Below are 27,904 nucleotides of genomic sequence, written 5' to 3' on the forward strand. Positions count from 1 at the left end.
AATGGGATACGGGAGAGGAGGAAAAGCAGGGGGAGCATCCCAGATCCCTGCATCCCATCCCAGATCCCTGCATCCCATCCCAGATCCCTGTATCCCATCCCATCCCATTATCCCATCCTATCCCATCCCAGATCCCTGTATCCCATCCCATCCCATGATCCCATCTCATCCCAATCCCAATCCTGCATTCCTATTCACAATCCCAACCTCAATCCCATCCCTTTCTAATCCTGCATTCCCATCCGAATCCCAACTCCAAATCCAACCTCAATCCCAATCCTGCATTCCCATCCCATCCCTTTGCAACCCAATCCCATTTTATCCCAATCTTGCTCCATCCCATCCTAATCCCATCTTCCCATTATCCCATCTTCCCATTTTCCCATTATCCAATCCCAATCCTGCATCCCCACCCCAATCCCAACTTCAACCCCAATCCCAATCCCTATCCCACTCTTGCTCCATCCCAATTCCATCCCATTATCCCATCCCAGTTCCATCACCCCATTATCCCATCTTCCCATCCTAATCCCATTATCCCACCCTCTTATCCCAATCCCAATCCTGCATTCCTATTCCCAATCACAATCCCAGCCTCAATCCCATCCCTTTCTAATCCTGCAATCCCATCCCAATCCCAACTCCAGCCCCAATCCCAATCCTGCATTCCCATCCCATTGCATCCCAATTTCAATCCTAATCCTACATCCCCACCTCAATCCCAATCCCATTTTTCCCAATCTTGCTCCATCCCATCCCATTATCCCATCTTCCCATCTTCCCATCTTCCCATCTTCCCATCTTCTCATTTTCCCATTTTCCCATTTTCCCATTTTCCCATTTTCCCTTTTTCCCTTTTTTCCCTTTTTCCCTTTTTCCCTTTTTCCCCTTTATCCAATCCCAATCCTAATCGTGCATCCCCACCTCAATCCCATTTTATCCCAATCCCAATCCCATTTTTTCCCAATCTTGCTCCATCCTATTATCCCATCCCATTATCCCATCCCATTATCGCATCCCATTTTCCCATTTTCCCATTTTCCCATTTTCCCTTTTTCCCTTTATCCAATCCCAATCCTAATCCTGCATCACCACCCCAATCCCAGCTTCAATCCCAGCCTCAATCCCATCCCATCCCATTTTCCCATTTTCCCCTTTTCCCATTTTCCCCTTTTCCCATTTTCCCAATTTCCCATTATCCAATCCCAATCCCAATCCTAATCCTGCATCACCACCCCAATCCCATTTTATCCCAGTCTTGCTCCATCCCATCCCAATCCCATCCCGTTATCCCATCCCAATCCCAATCCCATTATCCCAATCCCATTATCCCACCCCATTACCCCATCCCACATCCCAACAATTCCCACAATCCTGGCCCTTCCTGGAATTTTGGGGATCCCAACTCCACCTCGGGCACGTTTGGGACTCATTTGGGAATTCCAGGCCTGGAGCTTTTCCCGTTTCTCCCGGGAATTTTGGGGGGATAAATGTGGGGGAAGCTCTGGGAGGGCTCGGGGGGTTCCTCTCCAGAATTTCCATCCCAAAACCTGGAATTCCTGCCGGGGAAAAGAGGATTCTGCCTTGGAAGGATCTCATTAATTTTATTTTCTTTTCCCTTATTTTTATTTTTAAATTTGTTTTTATTTTTGGGGGGTTTTGATTTATTTCACTTTTAGATGTTAATGCCTGCTTTTTAAAAAAAATTTAATTTTAAATTTAATTTAAAATTTAAATTTAATTTTCATTTTTCTTCTCTATGCTTTTATTTCAACTTTAAATGTAAAATAATTCTATTTCTAAAATGTTCGAATTAATTTTTACTTTTGTTGACTGTTATTTTCACTCTTATTGGAAAACTATTTTTTCACTCCTTTATTTTTTTAGATTTTCATTTTAGCTTTTATTTTTTATTTTTGTTTATTCCTATTTTTACGCTTACTTTCTCTTTTTTTAAATGTTTATCGTAATTTTAAAAATTTATTAATTTATGTATAAATTAATTATTTTTTTTATATTTCTTTTATATATAATGTTGTATTCTATATTTTATATAGATGTATTTATTCAATCAAACGTAATTATTTAGCATAATTTTAAATTTTTAAAAAAATTTTATTTTGTATTTTTGAGGGTGCTGCATTTATTTTATATTTATTTTTATATTTATTTTATGTCATATTTTTGGCGGATTTTGCTTTTATTTATTTTATATTCATTCTATATTTTTAAGATTAATTTTATATTTATTTTTTTCATTTATTTTAAATTTATTTGGAATTTATTTTATATTTCTCTTTTTCTGCTTATTTTAATTCTATTTATAAACTTATTTATAAATTTATTTATTTAAATATAAAAATATATACATAAATCTATCATTTTATTTAAAATATGTATTTCTTTAAATTCATGAATATTGATTTATTCAATATTTATTTTTAAATGAAAAATAATTTTTATTTTATTCCATTTCATTTCATTTTGTTATTTTACTTTATATTATTAATTTTATTTTATTTTATTTTATTTTATTTTATTTTATTTTATTTTATTTTATTTTATTTTATTTTATTTTATTTTATTCTCTTTTATTCTCTTTTATTTTATTCTCTTTTATTCTCTTTTATTTTATTTTATTTTTTGATTTTAATCAATTCCATTTTATTTTTAAATTAATTTTCCGTTTATTTCGCATTTATTTTTATTCATTCCCCCCGTTTTTCCCATTCTCATCCCGGTTTCCAACAAAAATCCCATCCCTTATTCCCCATTTTTCCCACAATTCCCCCCCCCCCCCCCCATTCCCGGCATCCCCTTGGACTCTCCCAGGATTCGGGGCGGGGCCTCCACAGCCGCCGGCTCCCCATTGGCTGTTTCTCGTGGATGATGTCATTTCTGACCAATCACGACTCGACACCGCGCCTTTGCCCCGCCCCTCCCCTCCCTGCTGGAACCCGGAGCATCCCAAGGATTTGGGGGATTTGGGGGATGCGGGAGCGTCCCGGGAAGATTCTCCGGGATTCCCGGGAGCCCTCGGCATTCCCAGGGATGGGAATCCTGGAAAGGGAAAGGCTTGGATGGGAAGGAGCTGAAATCCCAACCCCAGGTCTTCCTGATATCCCGGGGTGATCCAACGTTTCCTTGGATGTTCCCAGGGATTCTCTGGGAATTCCAGCCCAGCCAGGAATTCCTTCCCAAGATCCCACCCCGAGCTCCCCTTTCCCACTGGAAGCCATTCCCTGGCTCCTGGCCCTCCAGCCCTTTCCCAAATCCCAGCTCTCCTGGAAACCTCTGGAAAAGGCTCCCAGCATTCCCTGGGGATGATCCAGCTGATCCCAGGAATGGTTTGGTGTGGATGGAAAAGGGTTGAGAGCTGCAGGTTCCCATATCCCTGGGGAATCCCAAATTTCCAGGACTTCCTTTTCCTGAACTTCCTTTATCTGGGATCAGCACACGCTGCTGGGGAAAAAAAAAATTAAAATTCCCAGCATTGGAGTATCCAGGATAGAGAGAGACAATCCTTAGGGAATGTGGCCACCGAGTGTCCCCGGCTCCAGGATTTGATCCCAAATCCCTAAAAAAGCCATTCCTGAAGTTTGGGACACAGAGCCACCTCCAGGTGTGACCCTCGCAGGGCTCCCAGTGCCGTTCCCAGCTCCAGGATTTGATCCCAAATCCCTGAAAAAGCCACTCCTGAAATGGGTGACAGAAGCCACCTCCAGGTGTGACCCTCCCAGAGCCATTCCTGGCTCCGGGATTTGATCCATGGGGACAGGGAGGGGGTGGGATCCTGGGAAGGGCCTGGATCCCGGGAATGTCAAAGGAGCCGCCGGTGCCAGGCACGGCCGGGACGTCCCCGGAGCCACTGAAGGGCTCTTTGTCCCCAACTTGGCCACTGGGATTTGACCCTTTCCCAGCCTTTGTCCCTCTGGAATGTTCTCCAGTCCTTTCCATGGGAATCCCAAATCCTGCCCTTCCCAGCAGGGAAAAGATCCCGGGGGGATCCTTTGGGGATTTCAGCTCCCGTGGAATCGTTGGATCGTGGAATGGTTTGGGTGGGGGATGATCCCTAAATCCCACCCCTATCCCAGATTTCCCCAAAACCCCATCCAACATTCCAGAGCCCGAATATTCCTTTCACCCCCAAATTCCTTCCCGATATCCTGCCCCACCCCCCCCCCCCCAAACCCACCCTAAATCCCTTTTCCAGAAGGATCCACGTTCCCAAAACCCTCCCGGTGCTCCGTGCGTAACGGAAAAAAAATCGGAGCCTAAAAATACCGGGATGATTCCCAGAGGTGCCGGCGGAAAATAGGCCGGGATGAGGCCGGATTTGGGGAATTTGGGAAGGACTCAGCATTCCGGAGGTGCCCTTGGCCCACCTGGATTCCCTGGAGTTCTCTGCTCGTCCCAGGAACGGCCCTAAAATAGTTCCGGGATCTGGGGCTCGGCCTCTCTGTGTTCCCATGGCCCGGATTTGGGATGGAGGAGAGGACGAGTCCGGGCGGGAATTTGGGGCTGGGAATGGGGCAGGGATGGGATTGGGATGTGGTCTGGGGTTGGGAGGGTGCAGGGGACACCCCATTGTCCCCAAATCTTGGAAATGTCACCCCAAATCCTGGAGATGTCACCCCTTTGTTCCCCAGGATGGAGGGGACATCCCCATTGTCCCCAAACCTTGGACATGTCACCCCATTGTCCCCAAATCTTGGAGATGTCACCCCATTGTCCCCCAGGATCGAGGGGACACCCCCATTGTCCCCCAGGATAGACAGGACCCATTATCTTGGAGGTGTCACCCCATTGTCCCCAAATCTTGGAAATGTCACCCCGGATCTTGGCGATGTCACCCCTTTGTCCTCCAGGATGGAGGGGACACCCCCATTGTCCCCAAATCTTGGAAATGTCACCCCATTGTCCCCCAGGATCGAGGGGACACCTCATTGTCCCCAAACATTGATGTCACCCCCTTGTTCCTCCATCTTGGAAATGCCACCCCACTACCCCCCATTTTGGGGGGCACCGCGTTGTGTCCCCATATCGATGTCACCCCATTGTTCTCCATCTTGGAAATGTCATCTCACTGCCCCCCAAATTTAGGGGACACCCCCTTGTGCCCCATATCGATGTCACCCCATTGTACCCCAGTATGAGATGTCACCCCCATACTGATGTCACCCCACTGTCCCTCACCCTGGAGATGTCACCCCATTGTCCCCCAGATTTGGGGGACACCCCAGTGTCCCCCCATATTGATGTCACCCCATTGTCCCCTATATCGATGTCACCCCATTGCCCCCCAAATTTAAGGGACACCCCACTGTCCCCCATATCGATGTCACCTCTCTGCCCCCCAAATTTGTGAGACACCCCATTGTGCCCCGATATCGCTGTCACCCCAATGTCCCCCCATATCACTGTCACCTCACTGTCCCCCCATATCACTGTCACCTCACTGTCCCCCAAATTTGGGGGTCACCCCAATGTCCCCCACATCGATGTCACTCCACTGCCCCCCAAATTTGGGGGACCCCCCCCGATGTCCCCGCCACGTGACCAGCAGGGTCCAGTGACACTCCGCCCCCCTCGCGACACCCCAAACCCCTCCGTGTCCCTTTGTCACTTTGTCCCTGCTCAGCTCTGCACCCATCCTTCCATTCCCACCCCAAAATCCCCTTTTTTTCCCCCAAATCCCCTTTTTTTCCCCTTAATCCCTTGATTTTTCCACCCATCCTTTTTTTTCTTATTTTTTTCACCATCCCTTTTTTTTTTTTCCCATTTTTTTTCCCCCCTTTCCCTGCTCCAACCCCAAAATAGCTGCGGGCTGTGACGTCACCGGGCGGGGCCCTCATTCGCACGGGCTCTCCGCCAATCAGAGAGCCGGGCGATGATGTCATGGGGGGCGCTGGGGACCCCCCGCCCGGGATATTCCAAAGCCGCGTTAAAGGAGCCGGGAGAGCGCCAGGAGCAGCGCGACCACCGCCGTGGGGTGAGTCCGGCAGGAATTTTTGGGAATTTCGGGGGGTTTGGGATGGATTTGGGGCTGGGGGAGGAGGGGGGTTGAGAGCAGTGGGGTTTTTATGGGGGGATAAGATTTTGGGGGAGAGGGGGGGTTTTTTTTTGGGGTGGGGTCTCTCTCCCCGATTTTGTCGCCCCCGCCTCGGGTGTCCCTCAGCGATTTTGGGGTGCTCGTCCCGCTCTTCCCAGCCTGGAATTCTCCTTTATCCCCACCCCCCCCACCATCCTCATCCTCATCCTCGGCTGCCGCCCCCAATTTGGGGTGGAGGGGGAGGGGGAATCAGCGTCCTCGGGGGCTCCGCACCCCCCAGAATTCCTGAGGGATCCTCACCCCCAGCATTCCCAGAATTCCCAGAATTTTCCTGGGATCCGCAAAATCCACCCACACCCCCCCCCCAAAATCCTTGGGGGACCCCCCCACCCCCCCCCCACCCCTTCGCTTTCTCAGTATCCTCGGGGACCCCCATTCCTGAGGGACCTGAAATCCCAAAATCCCGGGATTCTGCAACCTCAAAATCCTCGGGAAGGACCGGAACACCCCAAAATCCCGGGATTCTCCATCCTAAAAATCCTCGTGGAACCTGAACCCCCCAAAATTCCGGGATTCTGCACCTTCATTATTCCTGAGTGATCCGCCCCCCCAAAATCCCGGGATTCTCCATCCTAAAAATCCTCGGGGGACCTGAGCCCCCAAAATTCCTGGATTCTGCACTCTCAGTATTCCTGACGGATCTGCACCCCCAAAATCCCGGGATTCTCCATCCTAAAAATTCTCGTGGAACCTGAACCCCCCAAAATTCCGGGATTCTGCACCTTCATTATTCCTGAGGGATCCCCACCCCCAAAATCCCGGGATTCTGCATCCCTAAAATCCTCGGGAAGGACCCGAACCCTCCAAAATCCCGGGATTTCACACACCCCCCCCCCCCCAGCATCGTCGGAATCCCAAATTCCTGAGGCGGACCCTCCTCATTCCTGGGATCCCCCTGCCCTCCCGAATTTTTTGGGAGACCCTCACCCTGTCATCCTTGGAGGATCCTCAGCATTCCCGGGATTTTGCACCCTCGGGGGCTGGGCGGCCCCACCCAGAGCCCCCCAAAATGTGGGAGCGGAGCCGGCGGCAGCAGCCGCTGGAATTTTTATTCCAGGGAGAGGGAAAAAGCGAGGGGGAGGGAGGGAGGGAGGGAGGGAGGGGGCGCTGCCATCCCGCTTTTTCCCCCCCCTCTGGAGCTTCCCAAGATTCCAGGGAATGGGGAGCTCCCACCCCAAACCCCTTCCCATTCCTCCACCCATCGCTGGATGCTTTTTCCAGGGGGAAAAAAAAAAAAAAATGGGAGATGGGAGGGTCTTTGGCTTGGAATTCCGGGTGGGAAAAGGGGTGGCAGCCCTGGGGGGAGGGGTGGATCGGGATCTGTCTCCCTGCCACGTGCGGCGGGATGGGAATGGGATTGTGTGACTGGGAATGGGATTGTGAGACTGGGAATGGGATTGTGTGCCTGGGAATGGGATCATTGTGTGCCTGGGAATGGGATTGTGTGCCTGGGAATGGGATTGTGTGGTCAGGAATGGGATCGTGTGACTGGGAATGGGATCGTGTGACTGGGAATGGGATCATTGTGTCACTGGGAATGGGATTGTGTGGCTGGGAATGGGATTGTGTCACTGGGAATGGGGTGATGTGGTCAGGAATAGGATCATGTGGTCGGGAATGGGATTGTGTCACTGGGAATGGGATCATTGTGTGACTGGGAATGGGATCATTGTGTGACTGGGAATGGGATCGTGTGGTCAGGAATTGGATCACTTGGCTGGGAATAGGATTGTGCAGTCGGGAATGGGATCACCTGGCCAGGAATAGGAGGGCGTGGTCAGGAATGGGAGTGCCTGGCTGGGAATGGGATCATGTGGTCAGGAATGGGACTGTGCAGCCAGGAAAGGGATGGTATGGCCAGGAATAGGATTGCCTCTCTGGGAATGGGATCATGTGGTCGGGAATGGGATCATTTGTGTGGTCAGGAATGGGATCACCTGGTCAGGAATGGGATTACCTGACAGGGAATGGGATCATGTGGTCAGGAATGGGATCACCTGGCTGGGAATAGGAGGGCGTGGTCAGGAATGGGATTGTGTCTTCAGGAATGGGATCACCTGGCCAGGAATGGGATCCTGTGGTCATCATTGGGATTGTGTGGTCAGGAATGGGATCAGGTGGCTGGGAATGGGATGGCATGGCCAGGAATGGGATTGCCTGTGTGGGAATGGGATCATGTGGTCAGGAATGGGATCACCTGGCCGGGAATGGGATCACCTGGTCAGGAGTGGGACTGTGCAGCCGGGAATGGGATTGTATGGCCAGGAATGGGATCACCTGGTTGGGAATGGGATCACCTGGCTGGGAATGGGATCATTCCATCCCTGCTGGAATTTTGGGATGACAGAGGCAGATCCCCAACCACGACCCACTCCCATTGGGAACGGGGCAGGGAGGGAATTCCCTCCCTCCTCCAAAAACCTGGAAAAGCGAATTCATCCAGGCAGGAATGGGGCTGGACCACTCCCCTCCCACCCATAGGGATGGATCCCATTTCCCAGCCATATCCATAAGGATCAATCCCATTATTTTTCCAGCTGTATCCATGGGGATGAATCCCATTTTCCAGCCATATCCATGTAGGGATGGATCCCATTTTCCAGCCATATCCATATAGGGATGGATCCCATTTTCCAGCTGTATCCATAGGGATGGATCCCATTATTTTTCCAGCCATATCCATAGGAATAAATCCTATTTTCCATCTGCATCCATAGGGATGGATCCCATTATTTTTCCAGCCATATCCATAGGGATCAATCCCATTATTTTTCCAGCCATATCCATAGGGATGGATCCCATTTCCCATTCCCCCTCCAGCAGGCAATTCCCACATTTTATCCGGGGCATGGAATACCAGTGGATTTTCCCAGGGAAAAGCAGGAATTTGGGCTGGGAATGCCAGCAGCAGGGAGGCAGGAGCCAGGGAATCAATTCCAGCCGGGTTATCCATGCTCCAGGAATCCATCGGAATCATTCCCACCAGCCCCGCCCCGGCGGGCACCTGGAAAAGTGGATGATGATCCCAGCAGGAAATTCCCACATTTTGTCCCCATTCCCACTCCCAGTAACCCCCAGAAGCTGCAGCTGGGGGATTTTTGGGATTCCCGAGGCAGATCCCAGTGGGATTGAGGGGATGAGGGCTGGGATTTTTTGGGATGGGTGGGGCGTGGCACAGCCCTGGAATGCTCATTCCCTAGGGAGCCGCAGGGGTTTAAGGATCCCTGTTTTAAAGGAGGGATTTGGGATTATTCCTGGATTTTCATCCCAAAATTCCACCTCGTTCCATGCTTCGGGAAGGGTGTTTCCACGGGGAATGCCACCCAAATCCCCTGGGAATGGGGAGCAGCCCGGATTATCCTGGTTTTCCTGATTCCCAATTCCCATTGCGAGCCCCAGGGGATGCTCCCATTTCCATGGAAACCCTGGGAAAGATCCCAGTGGGATGTGGGAGAGGATCCTGGAGCACCAGGAAGGGGGGAGCTGAGGATTGGGAATTTCGGGACAAGAGTGGGGGGGATTGGAGAGGGAATTTGGGAGGGGTCCAGGTGTGTCCAGGTGTGTCCAGGTGTGTCCAGGTGTGTCCAGGTGTGGTTCCCAGCACGTGTCCTCACGTGTGTGGGTTGGGAATACGGAGCTGGGAATGGCTGCGTGTGCCAGGAACATCCCATGGGATGTGTCCATCATTCTGGTGTGTGTCCACCCCATCCCATATCCCATTATCCCACTGCATTCCCACCCCATCCCAATCTCAATCCCAATCCCATCCATCCCATCCCATGGATCCCATATCCCATATCCTGTATCCCATATCCCATTATCCCAGTGCATTCCCACCCCATCCCAATCCACATCCCAGTTCCATCCCATCCCATCCCATTCCAATCCCATTCCATCCCATCCCATTCCATGGATCCCATCCCATATCCCATTATCTCATTATCCCATTATCCCTATGCCAGTGCCCATCCCATCACATTTTCCCAATTTCCCATTTTCCCATTTTCCCATTTTCCCATTTTCCCATTCCATGTTCCCATCCCATTATCCCATCCCATCCCATGGATCCCATCCCATCCCAATCCCATTCCCAGGATTCCACCACTGACCTGATCCCTTCCTTCCCTCTGCAGGTCCCAGGATTGCTCTTCCTGCACAATTCCAAGGATTTCCTTGCCATGACTCTGGCCGGTACGGCACCCCCATCCCGATCCCAAAATGGGGCTGGCTATCATCCCGATCCCAAACCTTTCCCTGGAATGTGGAAATCCCTCCATCCCTCTGATCCCAATCCCAAACCTTCCCTGGAATGTGGAAATCCCCCTATCCCTCTGATACCATTCCCAAAACTTCCTTGGCACATGGAGCCTCCTCATCCCTCTGACCCCAATCACAAACTTTTCCTGCCATGTGGAGCTCCCACCCACCCCTTTTATCCCAATTCCACCCCTTCCCTGGCACATGGAATCCCCCCTCATCCTTCTGATCCTGATCTCATCCCTTCCCTGGAATGTGGAAGTCCCCCCATCCCTCTAAACCCAATCCCAACCTTCCCTGGCACTTGGAAATTCCTCAACCCCTCTGATCCCAATCCCACTCTTCCCTGTCACATCGAATCCCCCCACACCCTTCTGATCCCAATCCCACCCCTTTCCTGGCACGTGGAACCTCCTCATCCCTCTGATCCCAATTCCACCCTTCCCTGGCACTTGGAAATCCCTCAACCCCTCTGATCCCAATCCTACACTTCCCTGGAATGTGGAAATTCCCCCATCCCTTTGATCCCAATCCCATCCCTTTCCTGGCACTTGGAAATCCCTCAACCCCTCTGATCCCGATCCCACTCTTTCCCTGGCACATGGAATCTGCCCTCACACCCCTCTGATCCCAATCCCAAACTTTTCCTGGCACCTGGAGCCTCCCCATCCTTCTGATCCCAATCCCATCCCTTCCCTGGCACTTGGAAATCCCTCAACACCTCTGATCCCAATCCTACACTTCCCTAGAATGTGGAAGTGCCCCCATCCCTCTGACCCCAATCCCACCCCTTTCCCTGGCACTTGGGAACCCCTCCCTCCCTTTTCCTTCCATCCCAACCCTTTTCCCGGCACCTGGAGCCGCTCTGATCCCGAATCCCGAATTCTCTTCCCAGCCTACAAGGAGAAGATGAAGGAGCTGCCCCTCGTCTCCCTCTTCTGCTCCTGTTTCCTGTCGGATCCCCTCAACAAACCGACCTACACCTACGAAGGTGGGACCCCCTTCCCAATCCCAACACAATTCCCAGAATTCCGGGATCTCTTGGGGAGGGCTTCAAATCTCCCCCCCCCCCCCCCCCCCCCCCCCCCCACCTTTGGCATGAGCGGGGCCAGGCTTGAACTGAATTTTTGGGAATTTTTTGGGAATTCAGCAGAATTTTTGAATTCAGGAATTCAACTGAATTTTTTGGGATCTGGAGGGGATTGGGCAAACTCAGCCCCCTCAACTCTCCCAGATATTCCCCACTTTGCCCCACAGATGGGTTGGGATCCGGAGGAGCTCTGGGATCCCTTCATTCCCTCATCCCAGAGTTTGGGCTCCGTGTTTTCCAGTCTGATCCATGTCCAGAGACCATGGAAAAAAATGTCCAGTCCAAGGGGGATCTACCCTGGAAATGGGATCACATTCCCATTCCCAATTCCCAAAACAGGGACACAAGGACATTCCAAACCCTCAGCTCTCCCAAATATTCCCAACCTGGCCCCATGGGATCCAGCACGACTTCATTCCTTCATCCCAGAATTCCAGCTCCATGTTTTTCAGCTCTGGGTGATTCATCCCAATCCATGTCCAGTGACCATGGAAGAGCCATGGGGGCTCTTCCAAGTTTTCCTGGGGGATCTACCCTGGAAAAGGGATCACGTTCCCATTCCCAATTCCCAAAACAGGGAGTGATGGAGAGACAGGGACATTCCCAACCCTCAGCTCTCCCAGAAATATCCCCAATCCCTGAACCCCAGGCTTGCATTTGGATGAAACCCACGGACAGCAGGAAAGGCGGAATCCCACTCGGCGTTCGGAATCCCGGGACGGGAATTCCCAGCCCCTCATTCCGTGCCCTTTTTTCCCCCCCTCCTCGCAGACACGGTGGATCTGACCTGGTGCGTGATCTCCGACATGGAAGTGATCGAGCTCAACAAACGGACCTCGGGCCAATCCTTCGAGGTCATCCTGAAGCCTCCGTCCTTCGACGGAATTCCCGAATTCAACGCTTCCCTGCCCCGGCGCCGCGACCCTTCCCTGGAGGAGATCCAGAAGAAGCTGGAAGCGGCGGAGGAGAGGAGAAAGGTGAGTGTGACACCCCATAAATCCCCCCCCCACACCTCGTTTTTGGTTTTTTTGGGGGGTTGGGAAGCGGCGTCCTTATCCCGGGAATGTCCCCTCCGCGGTGTCCCCAGTACCAGGAGGCGGAGCTGCTGAAGCACCTGGCGGAAAAGCGGGAACACGAGCGGGAAGTGATCCAGAAGGCCATCGAGGAGAACAACAACTTCATCAAGATGGCCAAGGAGAAGCTGGCGCAGAAGATGGAGTCCAACAAGGAGAACCGCGAGGCCCACCTGGCCGCCATGTTGGAGCGCCTCCAGGAGAAGGTGGGCGCCTGGGAAAAGGGATTGGGATGAGTTTGGGGATGTTTTTTGGGGGGGGATATTCGGGATGCTGGCGGCTCTCGGGGTGGCACCCACTTCCCTTCCCATCCGAGTGCAGCGTCCCACTGGGATGGAGGGGGGGGGGGGGGGTCATTCCTCGGGTGGATCCAGAGGTTTGGGAGAGTTGGGATCCAGGTCTTGTCCGTGGATCCCTGGTCGTTTTTCCCCACATCCCACCAAGATGGGACACAGAATCCCAGGAATTGCAGAATCCCAGGATGGTTGGGTTGGAAGGGACCTTTAGGATCATCCAGTTCCACCCCTGGCACTGCCCACTATCCCAAATTTCTCCAAGCCCCGTCCAACCTTTCCTTGGACTATCCCAGATTTCCCAAACCCCGTCCAACCTTTCCTTGGACTATCCCAGATTTCTCCAAGCCCCGTCCAACTTTTCCTTGGACTACCCCAGGCTGCTCCAAGCCCCATCCAATTTTTCCCAGATTTCTCCCAGCCCTGTCCAACCATTCCTCGGACACTTCCATAGACCCAGGGGCAGCCACAGCTTCTCTGGGAATTCCATCCCATCCCCTCGTACTTTTCCCCACCTCCGGGCTGGCGGATCTTCCCCTGGTCCCCTTCCCACGGATCCGTGCTGGGAGCCATTCCCACCCTTCCAGCCCCTCTTCTTTCTCCCGAATCAGGTCTGTTCCCAACCTCCGCACGGAAAATCCCACCCTCACCACCTCCAGCTCCCTCCAAAACATCCGGAGCCCGCCCAGTGCCCTTCTCCGAACGCCTCCGTTGGGGCAGAGGCGGAGAGCGCCAGATAATGCCGGAAAATCCCAGCTAATCCCAGCTCCATGGGGCTTCCCGGGACGGTTGACGTCTCCCTCGTAGCCAGAGGGCGAGGACAAAGTGTCCCCAAGTGCCACCAGCAGCCCTTAAAGTGACCCCAGGGGAGGAGACAGGACGCTGGTGACCCATCCGTGGCGTCCCTCGGGATGAACCTCGTGCCTTCAACCCCTCCGGAGCCGCTGTCCGTGGGGATCCCGGAATCCTGGAACCCGGCTAACGCCTGTTCCCCTCCTCCTTCCTCCCCTTCCTCCTTCCTCCTCCTTCCTCCTCCTCCTCCTTCCCGATCCCACAGGACAAACACGCGGAAGAAGTGAGGAAAAACAAGGAGCTCAAGGAAGAAGCCTCCAGGTAAAGAGGCGCTGCTTGGACTGACAGCTCCGGGGAGGTGCCGGAGGCTTCCGCAGCTCCAGGTCGGAATGGTGTGGGAATGGTGGACGTTCCTCTGCTTTCTTTGTTCGTGGATGTGACGAGTTGAGGGGTGAAGCCATCGGAGTCGTCGTCGTCGTCGTTCCGGGGGAGGGTGGGGAGGGAAGGGATTGAGGGCGGGGAATTTTTTTTTGGGATGCCCCAACCCCCGGGACCGGGTGGGTCCCGCCCCGTCAGCCAGGGGACAGCCGAGGGCTGAGGAGGTGATCCCCGGGAGAAATCCCGGGAATACGGAGCGGGTGGGGAGGGAATTGTGGGAAATGTGCGTCGTGTGTGACTTTCATTTGGTGCTGGGCAGGCGGGGGCGGGCGGGAATCCCTCCGGAGTCTTCTCCATCCAATCCCATCCCATCCCATCCCATCCGTGGGCATCTCTTGGTGTCCCTCCCTCTCTTGTTCCCGCCTGGATTTGGGATCTCTTCCCAGATCCGGTGTTTTTTTGCCCTTCCAGCACCGTTTTGGGAAGGGGGAGAAGTTTCCCCTCTGTTGGAGGTGGTCAGGGAGTGAAATTCCCTCGCTCCAAAGGTTTTTTTTTCCGGCTGTCAGAGACGCCCGTGGATCCTTCCCAATCGGAAAGCCCCACGAATTCCCAAAGAAGTGGTTTTTTTGTAAAAACCTCCCCCAAAAAATAATCCCGGTGGGAATTCTTGGATGAAATCCCCCCCTTTCCCAGCTGGAAAACCATTGGCTCCTGGAGATGGAGCAGCAGGAGAAACCAGGGTGGAATGAGGGAAAATTGGGGAAAAAGGTGGAGAGCCGGAGTTGGGATGGAGCCCTGAGGAAAGCAGGGAAAAATATCCATGGGAACCCCTTGGGGACATCGGTGGCACCTCCTGGTGACACCAGGGAGGGTGGAAAACCCCCCAGTATTCCAGATTTTTTTTTTTTTTTTTTGGGGAAGTTGCCGTGCCATTCCTGAGCCATCTTTCCCTCCAGGAAGGGTGGGAGAAGGAAGATTGGATTTTCCGGGGGTGGTGGGGGGGGTTGGGAATTCCCTCCATTCCCATGGAAGCGTTCCCAGTGCCGTGGCAATCCCAAAATTCCAAGATTCCGGATGTGAACGAGGGGTTTGGTCTCCGCATTCCAAGCCCCGATCCGGGTCCGGAGGGAATCACGGCTCGTTCCCGGTGCCAGGAGATGCCCACCCTGATCCCGGAGCCCTGGGAAAATCCTGGGAAGGGGGGAAAAAATGGGATTGGGGTCGGATCGTGGCACGAGCTGTCCCTTTTTTTTTTTGTACACAACGGATGTAAATAAAACTGCCTTGGCCTTTCCTTTGGTTTCCATGATCCCTGCGGTGCTTCCCGTGTGGTTTTTTTTGGGATTGGGGCATCCTGGAGTCGGGAAAAGGAGAGAGGGAGGGAATTAGGGCGGGAGGCTGCGCTGTTTTCCATCCCCTTTTCCCAAAAATCTGGCGGGATTGGAAGATTTGGGTGCTCCAGTCTCATTCCATGAAGTTTTCCCATCCCAGACATGGAGCAGGGAATTGGATCCAAATTCCATCCCTGTGCTGGGAGAGGAGGAAACCAGGAAGGAGCTGGATGAGGCCGGATGATCCATCAGGGAATCCATGGAATATCCAATGACAATTCATCCATTCCTCAGGGTTGGGAGATCCTGGGAATTCCTGCTCCAGATCCAAGGAGGAAGTGAACGGGAAGGTTCCTCTCCCATTTTTTTTGCTCCATTGGAAAATGGTGGCCAAAATTTAGGAGCAGCATTCCAGAGGGTCCAAAGTGTCCGTTCCTGCTGATCCAACCCTCCCAGATCCCGGATTCTGATCCTGGGAATTTTTGAGGATGGGTGATTCCCGTGGGTGTGGGATCAGACAAATGCAGGGAAAGGGTTTGGGATTCCCTGTGGATGCTGCTGGGATTCCTGTGGTGTCCAGGTGGGACAGGAAGGGAGGAGGGAAAGAGGACATGGATCCATCCACACATCCTGAAAAACCTGGGATGGCGGGAGGTGACCCTGGAATGGGATGAGCTTTGGGATCCCTCCCCACCCAGAACATTCCATGATTCCAGGATCATCCCGCTCCGTGGCCTGAGGAATCCTGAGGATTTGGGAATCATCGCTCTCCCATTGGTGCTTTCTGCTATCCCAGGGTGCTCCTGCCTTTCCTTGGACACTCCCAGGGATCCAGGGATTCTCTGGGAATTCCAGCCCAGCCAGGAATTCCTTCCCAAATCCCTTTCCCAGGGAATTCCTTCCAGTCCCAGCTCTCCCAGCCTGGCATTGGATCCATCCCCATCCCGACTCCTCTCCGGGAAGGAATTTCAGGATCCAGGGGCTTCACTTCCCTTTTCCATCCCTGAATTCCATAAAAATCCCTTGGGATGGATCCTGAGTGTCCTGGATCCCAGAATCCTGGAATGGTTTGGGATGGGATCCATGGATTTCAATCCCGTCCCATTCCAATCCCACTATCCCAGGGTGCTCCAACCTTCCCCTGGATGTTCCCAGGGATTCTCTGGGAATTCCAGCCCAGCCATGAATTCCTTCCCAATTTCCCCTTTCCCATTGGAAGCCATTCCCTGGCTCCTGGCCCTCCAGCCCTTTCCCAAATCCCAGCTCTCCTGGAAACCTCTGGAAAAGGCTCCCAGCATTCCCTGCATCCTTCCCTCATCCAAGACTTGGACAAAAGGGAGGAATTTGCCCCTGGGATAGAAGCAGTGGCAAAGGAAGGATGGAAAAATTCATCCCAGAGCATCCGTGTGGGATTCCCAAGGTTTGGGAATGGCCGAGTTCAGTAATGTGGGAAATCGGATGGTGGCAAAACAACAGTGATGGGATCATTAATTAATTAATCAAGCTGTTGCTTATTAAGTGATTAATTAATCCCTCAGCAGGGGGATTGATTATCCAGGAAGAATCATGGAATTCTCGCCGGCGATCCAACAGGAATATCAGATCCGGGAGAGTCTTGGGAATAACTCGCACCTTTGGAAAACTTCCAAGGAAAACCAAAAGCCGAGAGGCGTTGGTTGATTCTCTTGGAATTATTTATTTGTGGGATGATTGGAAGGCAGCTTGTCCATGGATTTATCCATTAAAAAAACTCCCAAAACGATATTCCAGGGAAAAACAGAGTCTGGAATATCTGACAGAACCCACCAGGAGAGCACCAAGAGGGATGGGAATGGTTGGAAGGGATAAATCCGAGTTTCCCTCCTCGGAAAAACACGGAATAGGAACAAATAAAATTAAATAAAATAAATAAATTCAATATTAATGAAATTAAATTGAATATTCATCACCAAACACAGGGAGGGCGGAGCCGAATCCCAGCTTCCAAATCCAGATCCCGGGAAAAGGCAAAGCCAGGGAAAAGGAGATTTTCTGGCTGAAACTACCCGTGGAAAATTTAATTAATTATTCGAATTAATTATTTAAATTAATTATTCAGATTAATCAAAGCAATTCTAATTATCCGGAGTAAGGCAGTAAAAAAAAATGGATTTTGAGTCCTGTCTGATCATTCCTGGTCCCTTTTTTTAGGATGGATGGAAAATCCATCTGGAATTCTTTCCAGAGAAAAGGCGGGAAGGTGAAAACGGAAGGAGAAACGGAAAACTTCCCAGTTTTGGGGTTTTTTTTTTTGCTTTGGAGGCCTTCCTTTTGGAATATTTTTATTCCCAAAGGTTGATGTCCAGGTTTGGAACACAATCCTTCCTCGTTTTCCCGTGGGTCTCTTGGCTTCCCTCATGCAATTCCATGCATCCCTGTGGTCGTGGAACTTGGGGAATTTCGGGAACGGGGACGCAAATCCTCGGGAATAAAAGCCATCCCGTCAAATCCCACGCGGAAAATTCCACCAGGATCGATTCCATTGCTTCTCTTGGGAATTTCCATCGGGTTGGAGGCCAGGGAGCTCCACGTGGATCAGCTTGGAGCCGATTCCCATCATCGGAACAATTGGATTCAATCTTGGGAATGCCCTTCCCGGGAATCATCCCCGCATTCCCAGGAGATCTCCCACGTTGGAGGACTCGGGTAATTCCCACAAAAATCCAACAGCGGTTGGTTTGCTCCTTCCAGATTCCGTTTTCCTGCGCAATTCCCAGCCCTCCCTCCGTTCCTGACATTCCATGGGATGTGGAAACTCGGGAATATCCCGGGATCGGTCACGGGGAGAGGTGGGGCCGGAACGTGCGGGGCCGGATCATCATGACCACCTTCCGTAGGGAATAATAGTCCGTGTCCTTCCAGGAATACCAGACGATCCCATCCGGGCCCAGCATCTTCCGGTTTTTTATGGAATATCGGCCGCCCTGGGAAGCAGAAAAAAAAAAAAAAAAAAAAAAAGGCTCAGGAGAGGACTTGGAATCGTCCTCGGGATGGGATCATTGGAAAAAAACCCGATTCATTGGGAATAGGGGAGCGGAGAATTTCAGGATAATGCAGAGAGGGGGGGAAAAAAAGGCCCAGAAATCCCAGAATTTTTCCAATGGTTCCTCTGGAGCCGCGTTGGGATTTCAGGCGCTGAGTCGCCCATTCCAGAGTTTTCCATGGCATTCCATGAGGGGTGTCTGGAAAAGCTGGATCACTCCGGAGAAGTTGGTCAAGCCAGGCAGGAATCAGGAAGGATCTCCCAGGGAATGAGGGATGGGATGAGGGGAGGTTTGTGGGATATCAGGAATAATTCCAGCCTGGAAAATCCATCCATGGCACAGTGGAGGATGAATCCCCATTCCTGGATGGATTCAAATCCATGAGGATCCATGAGGGAATGAGGGATGGGATGAGGAGAATTTTTTGGAATACCGAGAATAATTCCAGCCTGGAAAATCCATCCAGCCTCCCACAGTGGTGGAAGAATCCCCATTCCTGGATGGATTCAAATCCTTGAGGATTTGGTGGAACACGGATTTGTGGCAGGACCAGAAATTCCAGGAACGGTTGGATTCAGCTTCGGAAAACTTTCCCAACCTCAACAATCCCACAATTCCGGGAGCAAAATCCTCGCTCCTCACATCCCACCATCCCCATCCCGCTTTTCCTTGAGTTCCATCCCTCTCATCTCCCCGGAAGAGCGGGGGGAAAAACAAAAAAAAATTCCCCAAAAATTCCCCAAAAATTCCCCAAAAATTCTAAAAAAATTCCCAAAAAATTCCCAAAAAATTCCCCAAACGGGCCGCCCATCCCACCTTGTAGTAGACGCCGTTGAGGTTGGAGAAGAAGCACTGGTGGTACCACCAGCCCCCGTGGGAAATCTCGGCGCAGATATTCCCGGAATCCGGAGTGCTGAAGCTCCTCTTGTCGTGGTACCAGGCGAAGGAATCCTCCACGGTGCCGCTGAAGCCGTCCACGTGCAGCCGGTAAAAATTCTCCTCGTCCTCGATGCTGCAGAGGGGGACGTTGGGAAGGATGGATTAGGGAAAACTTTAGAAATACGAGTGCCCAGCAAAAGACTTTGGGAATATGGAAAATGAAAGTGAAATAGAAATTGGGGCAATTTTCGACTGTGTGGCTGAAAGCAACTGAATGCCTGAAGGCTCCTTTGTTTAGATAATGTTAAATGCTGCAAATACCAAAAAAACAAACAGACATCCTCCCTGGGCAGGGCAGGAAGGGTCCCAGAGGAAATTTAGAGAGAAGAAAAGCAGTAAAACATGGAAATATAGTGATTCCTATAGGATGCATGCAAACGTTAAAGAATTTGTATCTTGTATTAGATTGGTTAGTGGAAATTAGAATATTCAACATAGAAAAAAGATTTATTGTATTATAAATGGGAAAATTGCTCTATTTTTCTCTCTCTCTCTCCCTCTTTCTCCCTCCTTCTCCCCCTCTTTCTCCTTTTCTCTCCCTCTTTTTCTCCCTCCTTCTCCTTTTCTCTCCCTCTTTTTCTCCCTTTCTCTCCCTCTTTTTCTCCCTTTCTCTCCCTCCTTCTCTCCCTCTTTTTCTCCCTTTTTCTCCCTCTTTCTCTCCCTCTTTTTCTCCCTCCTTCTCTCCCTCTTTCTCCCTCTTTCTCTCCATCCTGCTCTGATCTGTGGCTGCAGTTCCCAGCAGGGTCTCACATTTACCCACGCCCTACAAAACAAACTGCAAACTTCAACACCAGAACACAGAGAATGGGATGAGTTTAAGGTCCCTTCCCACCCAAACCATCCCATAATTCCATCCAAAGCGTTCCAGGATTTCTGGGAGAAACAGGGAAGGGGGATCCTCTGGGACAATCCAGACACTCCTGGACGCTCTGGAATACTCCAGGATGTGGCTGATGTGGTTGGAAAAATAAAACACGGGAAGAGGGGAAGGGCTGGAGATTCCAAAGGATGCTGGGAAATAAATGAGTGGAGAGGACAAAAATCCAAACTGGGAAAAAAATCAGGAGTCCCTTCCTGGGACAAATTCCTCAAAATCCTTGGATTTTGGACACACAGCTCAATAATTTGGGGCCAAAAAAACAGGGAGAAGTCAGGAAATATCCATTGGATCCCACACTTCCTTTCTCCCATGGATTTGGGATTTGGGCATGGCCGGATGATGCCGCACATTCCCAAAACCCCATCCAGCTTTAAATTCGGGATGAAATCCCAAATCCATGGAAACCCAGGTGGGAAGGGAAGGAGAGACTGGGCCCAGCCTGGAAACCTCTCCAGGCGGAATTCCCATTGCCAGGGTTTGAAATGCCAGGGAATCATCCCAGGTTTTACCTGAAGACCTGGTAGAAGGCGTGTTTGTGTTTGTTATTCCAGTCCTCCAGGTCGATCCGTAGGGAATAATCCCCTTGGCTCGTCATCCGGTGGATGTTGTCGTTTCCCAGCCAGAATTCCCCGTTGAGGTCCCCAAATCCTTCTTTGTACTCGTTCCAGGTCCGGTTGAAATCCACGGATCCGTCCTGGCGCCTCTGGATCACGGTCCAGCCACCCCCTGCCGGGAGAGGGCGGGAAATGGGAATATCCAGGGTAAAACCTGGAGAGGTCCAGGCGGGGCCTTGAGGGAGGATCCGTCAGTGAAAGTGGAATTGGAATCCATGGAATTGTCCAGGAGAGTTGGGATTTGGGATAAAGGATGGAGGGGCTGGGAGCCAGGGAATGGGATTGTCACTGGGAAAGGGGAGCTTGGGGTGGGATCTTGGGAAGGAATTCCTGGCTGGGCTGGAATTCCCAGGGAATCCCTGGGAGCGTCCAAGGAAAGGTTGGAACATCCCGGGATCAGGATTGGAATGGGATGGGATTGAAGATCCATGGATCCCATCCCAAACCATTCTGGGATTCTGGGATCCAGGACACTCAGGATCCATCCCTGAGGGATTTTTATGGAATTCGGGGATGGAAAAGGGAAGGGAGACCCTTCCTGGTGTCCTAAATTCCCACTGAATTCCCAAAATTCCTTCCCGGAGAGGAGTTGGGATGGGGATGGATCCAATGTCAGGCTGGGAGAGCTGGGAATGTGCAGCTGGATCAGGGAAGGATGCAGGGAATGCTGGGAGCCTTTTCCAGAGGTTTCCAGGAGAGCTGGGATTTGGGAAAGGGCTGGAGGGCCAGGAGCCAGGGAATGGCTTCCAGTGGGAAAGGGGAGCTCGGGGTGGGATCTTGGGAAGGAATTCCCGGCTGGACTGGAATTCCCAGAGAATCCCTGGATCCCTGGGAATATCCAGGGGAATGTTGGAGCACCCTGGAATAGCGGGATGTGTTGGGATTGGACTGGGATGGGATTTGATCTCCCTTCCCACCCAAACCATTCCAGGATTTGGCATTCCCTATGCCTGCTTTAAACCAAAACCATGGAATATCCAGAGCTGGATAAACACCCCTGGGATCATCCCTCCAACTCCAGGACACCCCCAAAATTCCCACCCTGTCCCGAGAACATTTCCCAAACCCCTCCCTCATCTCCCACACCCTCGGGAATTTCGTCATTCCACGGGATCCAACCCCTCCCAAGAGGGACAAATCCCTCGGAATTCCCGACCTTCCGTGTCCATCTCGCACAGGACCTCGATGGGAATTCCTTGGAGCGAGGGCAGGACGCTGTAAATCCCGGATCTCCGGAGCCCGTTGGAGTAGACGGAAGCGCAGTCGATGGGACAATTCCGGCCGTGCCTGATCCCTGGGAATGGGAAGAGGGAGAGCCAAGGTTACAGCTGGGAGGGGAGAATGGTTTTCCCAAAAAAAAAAAAAATTTGGGAGAATGGGAAGAAAAAATATTAAAAAAACCCAAAAAACCCACAACAACAAAACACACACACACACACACACACACACAAAAAACAACAACAAAAAAAGCCCAAAAAACACAAAAAAAACCAAGGAAAAAAACAACCAAAAAACCCTCCAAACACACCAAAAAACAACAAAACAAACAAAAAAAACCCAGAAAACCACCCAAAAAACCACAAAAAACACAAAAAACAAAACCCAAAAAACCACCAAAAAACCCCCGAAAAACCACCAGAAAACAACAACCAAAAAAAACCCCAAAACACACCAAAAAAAACCCTAAAAAATCAAAAAAACACCCCTAAAAACTCAAAAAACACAAAAACAAAACCAAAAAAAACACCAAAAAAAACCCCATTCCCATCCCCATTCCCATTCCCCATTCCCATTCTTCCCATTTCCCATCATTCTCATCATCCCCACCATTCCCATTATCCCCATCATTCCCATTATCCCCATCATCATTCCCATCATCATCCCAACCATCCCCATCATTCCCATCATCATCCCCATCATCATTCCCATCATCCCCATCATTATCCCCATCATCATTCCCATCATTCCCATCATCATTCCCATCATTCCCATCATTCCCATCATTATCCCCATCATCATCCCCATCATCCCCATCATTATCCCCATCATTCCCATTATCATTCCCATCCTCATTCCCATTATCATTCCCATCATTCCCATTATTCCCATCATGATCCCCATCATCATTCCCATCATCCCCATCATTCCCATCATCATTCCCATCATCATTCCCATCATCCCCATCATTCCCATCATCCCCATCATTCCCATCATCCCCATCATCATTCCCATCATTCCCATTATCATCCCTATTATCATTCCCATCATTCCCATTATCATTCCCATCCTCATTCCCATCATCATCCCCATCCCCATTCCCATTATCATTCCCATCATTCCCATTATTCCCATCATGATCCCCATCATCATTCCCATCATCATCCCCCCCATCATCCCCATCATTCCCATTATCATTCCCATCATTCCCATCATCATCATTCCCATCATTCCCATCATCATTCCCATCATTCCCACCATTCCCATTATCATTCCCATCATTCCCATTATCCCCATCCTCATTCCCATTATCGTTCCCATCATCCCCCCCATCATTCCCATCATGATCCCCATCATCATTCCCATCATCCCCATCATTCCCATCATCATTCCCATCATTATCCCCATCATCATCCCCATCATTCCCATCATCATTCCCACCATTCCCATCATCATTCCCATCATTATCCCCATCATCATCCCCACCATTCCCATCATCATTCCCATCATTATCCCCATCATCATCCCCACCATTCCCATCATCATTCCCATCATTATCCCCATCATCATCCCCACCATTCCCATCATCATTCCCATCATTATCCCCATCATCATCCCCACCATTCCCATCATCATTCCCATCATCCCCACCATTCCCATTATCCCCATCATCATTCCCATCATTCCCATTATCATTCCCATCATTCCCATCATCATTCCCACCATTCCCACCATTCCCATTATCATTCCCATCATTCCCATTATCCCCATCCTCATTCCCACCATCATTCCCACCATTCCCATTATCATTCCCATCATTCCCATTGTCCCCATCCTCATTCCCACCATCATTCCCACCATCCCCATCCTCATTCCCATTATCGTTCCCATCATCCCCATCCTCACTCCCATTATCATTCCCATCATTCCCATTACTCCCATCATGATCCCCATCATCATTCCCATCATCCCCATCATCATCATTCCCATCATTCCTATCATTCCCATCATCCCCATCCTTCCCATCATCCCCATCCTCATTCCCATCATCCCCATCATCATTCCCATCATCATTCCCATTATCATTCCCATCATTCCCATTACTCCCATCATGATCCCCATCATCATCCCCATCATCCCCATCCTCATTCCCATCATCATTCCCCCCATCATTCCCATCATTCCCGGTACCGGCATTCTCCATCTCCCTGCGCACGTGTGCGGGCCGGGGGCAGCCGGGCTTTGCCCAGGCCCGCTCTGCCCAGGCCGAGACGTTGTTGAGCTGGGCCTGGATGTCGGAGAGCAGCGTGGCCTGGATGTGCTGCAGGGTGCTGGATTCCCGGGAATGCTGCTCCAGCTCCTGCACCCTCTGCACCAGGCTCCGGTTCGGCCCCGCCGCCTCCTCGTGCTGCACGAAAATGAATTAAAAATAAAATAAATTAAAAAAAAGAAGGATGAAATAATGTAAAAATATAAAAATATAAAAAATGATTTAAAATAGAAATAGAAATAGAAACAGAACTAGAAATAGAAAAAATAAAAATAAAAATAATTTTAAAATATAAATATAAATATAGATAGAAATAGAAATAGAAATAGAAATAGTAAAAATAATTTTAAAATATAAAAATGAAAATAACTTTGAAATAGAAATAGAAATAGAAGTAGAAATAGAAAGAGGAAAAAATAAAAATAACTTTAAAATATAAAAATAAAAATAACTTTGAAATAGAAATAGAAATAGAAATAGAAATAGTAAAAATAACTTTAAAATATAAAAATAAAAATAACTTTGAAATAGAAATAGAAATAGAAGTAGAAATAGAAATAGGAAAAAATAAAAATAACTTTAAAATATAAAAATAAAAATAACTTTAAAATATAAATTAGAAATAGAAATAGAAATAGAAATAGAAATAGAAATAGAAATAGAAATAGAAACAGAAATAGAAACAGAAATATAAAAAGGAAAAAGAAAAATAATAATAGAAATAGAAATAGAAATAGAAACATAAGTAGAAATAGGAATAGAAATGTAAAAAATAAAAAGAAAAATAAGAATAAAACTGAAAATATAAATATAAACATAAGTAGAAATATAAATATAAAAAATTAAAATAAAAAATAAAAATAAAAATTAAAATTAAAAAATATAAAAATATAAATATAAATAATATAAATATAAACATAAATATAATATAAAATATAAATCATAATAAGCATAAAAATAATATAGCATAATAAATTAATTGAATTTAATTAATTTATTATACTATATTATTTCATATTACAAAAGAATTTGTTGGATTTCCAAGCCGGGAAAAAAATGAATTTTTTTACGGTAAAACCTCCAAATTTTTGTGTTTTTTTTTTTTTTTATGGAAAACATTCCCTGGATTTGGGGCAAACTCCCTGCATCCACGGGGTTGGAAAAGGAAACTCCCATGGGTGGGGGGGGAAAAAAGGAGGGAAAAAACGGGATTGGGAACGGATTCATGGATGGAAAATCCCGAGGATGGGGCTGGAATTCTCATCCCAGCCCAGAATTCCCAGGATTCCGTGGAGGGAGGGCACGGGCAGGGAAGAGGGGGTTGGGAATGTGGGAATCTTTTCCGAAAATTTTCATCCTCGGGATGTTCCAGCTCATCCCAATCCACGGCAATGGACACCTCCCACCATGCCAGGGTGATCCAACCTTTCCCTGGACACTCCCAGGGATTCTCTGGGAATTCCAACCCAGCCAGGAATTCCTTCCCAAATCCCATTTCCACCTTTCCTGGGGAATTCCCTCCATTCCCAGGTCTCCCATTGGATCCATCCCCAATCCCAAATCCTCTCTGGGAAGGAATTTTGGGAATTCAGGACTCCAGGAAGGGTCTCCCTTCCCTTTTCCATCCCCCAATTCCATAAAAATCCCTCAGGGATGGATCCTGAGTGTCCTGGATCCCAGAATCCCGGAATGGTTTGGGATGGGATCCATGGACCTTCAATCCCATCCTGGGGACACTTCCCATGATCCCAGGGTGATCCAAATCCACCCTTGGACACTGCCAGGATCCAGGGATTCTCTGGGAATTCCAGCCCAGCCAGGAATTCCTTCCCAAGATCCCACCCCGAGCTCCCCTTTCCCACTGGAAGCCATTCCCTGGCTCCTGGCCCTCCAGCCCTTTCCCAAATCCCAGCTCTCCTGGAAACCTCTGGAAAAGGCTCCCAGCATTCCCTGCATCCTTCCCTCATCCAGCTGCACATTCCCAGCTCTGGACTCGCTCCAGCCTCTCCTCATCTTGAGAATTCCATCCCTGGATGCCCCTAAAGGAATATTTTCATCCTTTTCCCTCCTCCTTTTTTTTTCCAGGAAAAGCAGCCTCTGATCCCACGGTGAGGCTGGCAGGAGATTCCCAGAGGGAATTCCAAGGGATGGACACTCCCATCCCTCCTGGAATGTGCCGGTCCCTCCTTGTGTGGGAAAACACTCTGGGAAAAGAGGAGGAGATTCCATGGATAAAACTCGAGGATTTGGGACTGAAAATTATCCCTGGAATGCTCCTGATCCATCCCATGGTCAAAACTCCGGGTCTGGTCTTGGAATTCACTTTGGGAAAGGTGGAAGAGATTTCATGGATAAAAACTCGAGGATTTGGGATTGATGGTGGGAAAATTATCCCCGGAACGCTCCCGATCCCAATTCCAACCCTGCCAAATTCCAGGCTATGGAAGCACCCATGGAAAACTTCCCATGGAAAATTTTAACAGGATGTCCAGGGCTCTGGGAATGGGATGGACCCACAGCCCGTCCAAAGGTGGAGGAGATTCCATGGATAAAACTCAAGGATTTGGGACTGAAAATGATCCCTGGAATGCTCCCGATCCCAGTTCCAACCACGCCAAATTCCAGGAGCTGGAAACTCCCATGGAAAAAAAACTCCATGGACTCTTTTCCCTGGATCTCCAGGGCTTTGGGAATGGGACGGATCCACAGCCCTTCCAAAGGTGGAGGAGATTCCATGGATAAAATCAAGGATTTGGGACTGAAAATGATCCCTGGAACGCTCCCGATCCCAATTCCAACCCTGCCAAATTCCAGGCTATGGAAGTGCCCATGGAAAACTTCCCATGGACACTTTCACCTGGATCTCGAAAGCTTTGGGAATGGGATGGACCCACAGCCCTTCCAAATTCGGAGGAGATTCCATGGATGAAACTCAAGAATTTTTGGCTGTTGGTGGGAAAATTATCCCTGGAACTCTCCCGATCCCAATCCCGACCCTGCCAAATTCCAGGCTATGGAAGCGCCCATGGAAAACTTCCCATGGAAAATTTTAATGGGATGTCCAGGGCTTTGGGAATGGGACGGATCCACAGCCCTTCCAAAGGTGGAGGAGATTCCATGGATAAAACTCAAGGATTTGGGACTGAAAATGATCCCTGGAACTCTCCTGATCCCAATCCTGACCCTGCCAAGTTCCAAGAGCTGGAAACTCCCATGGGAAAAAAAAACCCCACAACTGCCCACGGCGACGCTCTCACCTGGATCTCCAGCGCCTTGACGCGGTGCCGGTGATTCCGGAGCTCCTCGTGGAGCTCGGAGATGGATTCCCGGAGCTCCAGGATCTGCTGCTTGCGCTCCTCGTTCTCGTGGATCCAGTAGGAGACCTCGTCGGTGCAGCGGAACAGATCCGGGCAGCGCCGCTCGTCGCCCTGCGGCAGCGTGGCCACGATCCGGCACTTCCCGTCGGGAAGGACCTGGTTGCTGTATTCCCCACACTGGATCAAGCCCCGGCTTTCCCGGGGATCCTCGTGCTCCCGGTAACCCGCCGGAAGGGATTTTCCCGAGGATTGGCGGCCCAGGAGGACGAGGAAGAGGAGGAGGGAGAGGAGTCCGGCTTTTCCCCGGTGGAATTCCAT

General features: G+C 50.0%; 2 protein-coding genes across 3 annotated transcripts; one reads left to right on the top strand and one right to left on the bottom strand.

The window, feature by feature from the left end:
* Positions 1–5,875: 5,875 nt before the first annotated feature.
* Positions 5,876–14,079, top strand: STMN4 (stathmin 4). Of its 2 annotated transcripts, none has more exons than XM_088162609.1 (6): positions 5,876–5,992; positions 10,246–10,303; positions 11,265–11,360; positions 12,231–12,436; positions 12,547–12,738; positions 13,883–14,079. In XM_088162609.1, exons 1-6 carry the CDS (start codon positions 5,891–5,893, stop codon positions 13,940–13,942), a joined length of 714 nt encoding a protein of 237 aa, XP_088018735.1. In that variant the 5' UTR covers positions 5,876–5,890; the 3' UTR covers positions 13,943–14,079. The 2 variants fall into 2 exon arrangements, with proteins under 2 accessions (XP_088018735.1, XP_014743679.2); XM_014888193.2 differs by lacking the exon at positions 13,883–14,079 and adding an exon at positions 13,437–13,698.
* A 3,467-nt stretch (positions 14,080–17,546) lies between these two features.
* LOC106860373 (fibrinogen-like protein 1) lies at positions 17,547–27,904 on the bottom strand. The gene is made up of 6 exons (XM_088162664.1): positions 27,527–27,904; positions 24,207–24,407; positions 21,939–22,080; positions 20,678–20,894; positions 19,166–19,361; positions 17,547–18,289 (listed from the first exon to the last, which is right to left on the bottom strand). The coding sequence occupies exons 1-6, from the start codon at positions 27,902–27,904 to the stop codon at positions 18,143–18,145; spliced, it is 1,281 nt and encodes a 426-aa protein (XP_088018790.1). The 3' UTR covers positions 17,547–18,142.

The sequence above is a fragment of the Sturnus vulgaris genome, chromosome 3 (assembly GCF_052056855.1).
Source record: "Sturnus vulgaris isolate bStuVul1 chromosome 3, bStuVul1.hap1, whole genome shotgun sequence".
NCBI lineage: Eukaryota > Metazoa > Chordata > Aves > Passeriformes > Sturnidae > Sturnus > Sturnus vulgaris.

Bases quoted from the DNA above. Each gene is read 5' to 3' on its own strand.
- LOC106860373 (XM_088162664.1), bottom strand. From the start codon at position 27,904: ATGGAATTCCACCGGGGAAAAGCCGGACTCCTCTCCCTCCTCCTCTTC. The intron at 24,408-27,526 runs GTGAGAGCGTCG...ATTTTCGTGCAG, and splicing joins TCAAGGCGCTGGAGATCCAG to CACGAGGAGGCGGCGGGGCC. The intron at 20,895-21,938 runs GTCGGGAATTCC...CTCTCCCGGCAG, and splicing joins GTGCGAGATGGACACGGAAG to GGGGTGGCTGGACCGTGATC.
- STMN4 (XM_014888193.2), top strand. From the start codon at position 5,891: ATGATGTCATGGGGGGCGCTGGGGACCCCCCGCCCGGGATATTCCAAA. The intron at 11,361-12,230 runs GTGGGACCCCCT...CCCTCCTCGCAG, and splicing joins ACCGACCTACACCTACGAAG to ACACGGTGGATCTGACCTGG. The intron at 12,437-12,546 runs GTGAGTGTGACA...CGGTGTCCCCAG, and splicing joins CGGCGGAGGAGAGGAGAAAG to TACCAGGAGGCGGAGCTGCT.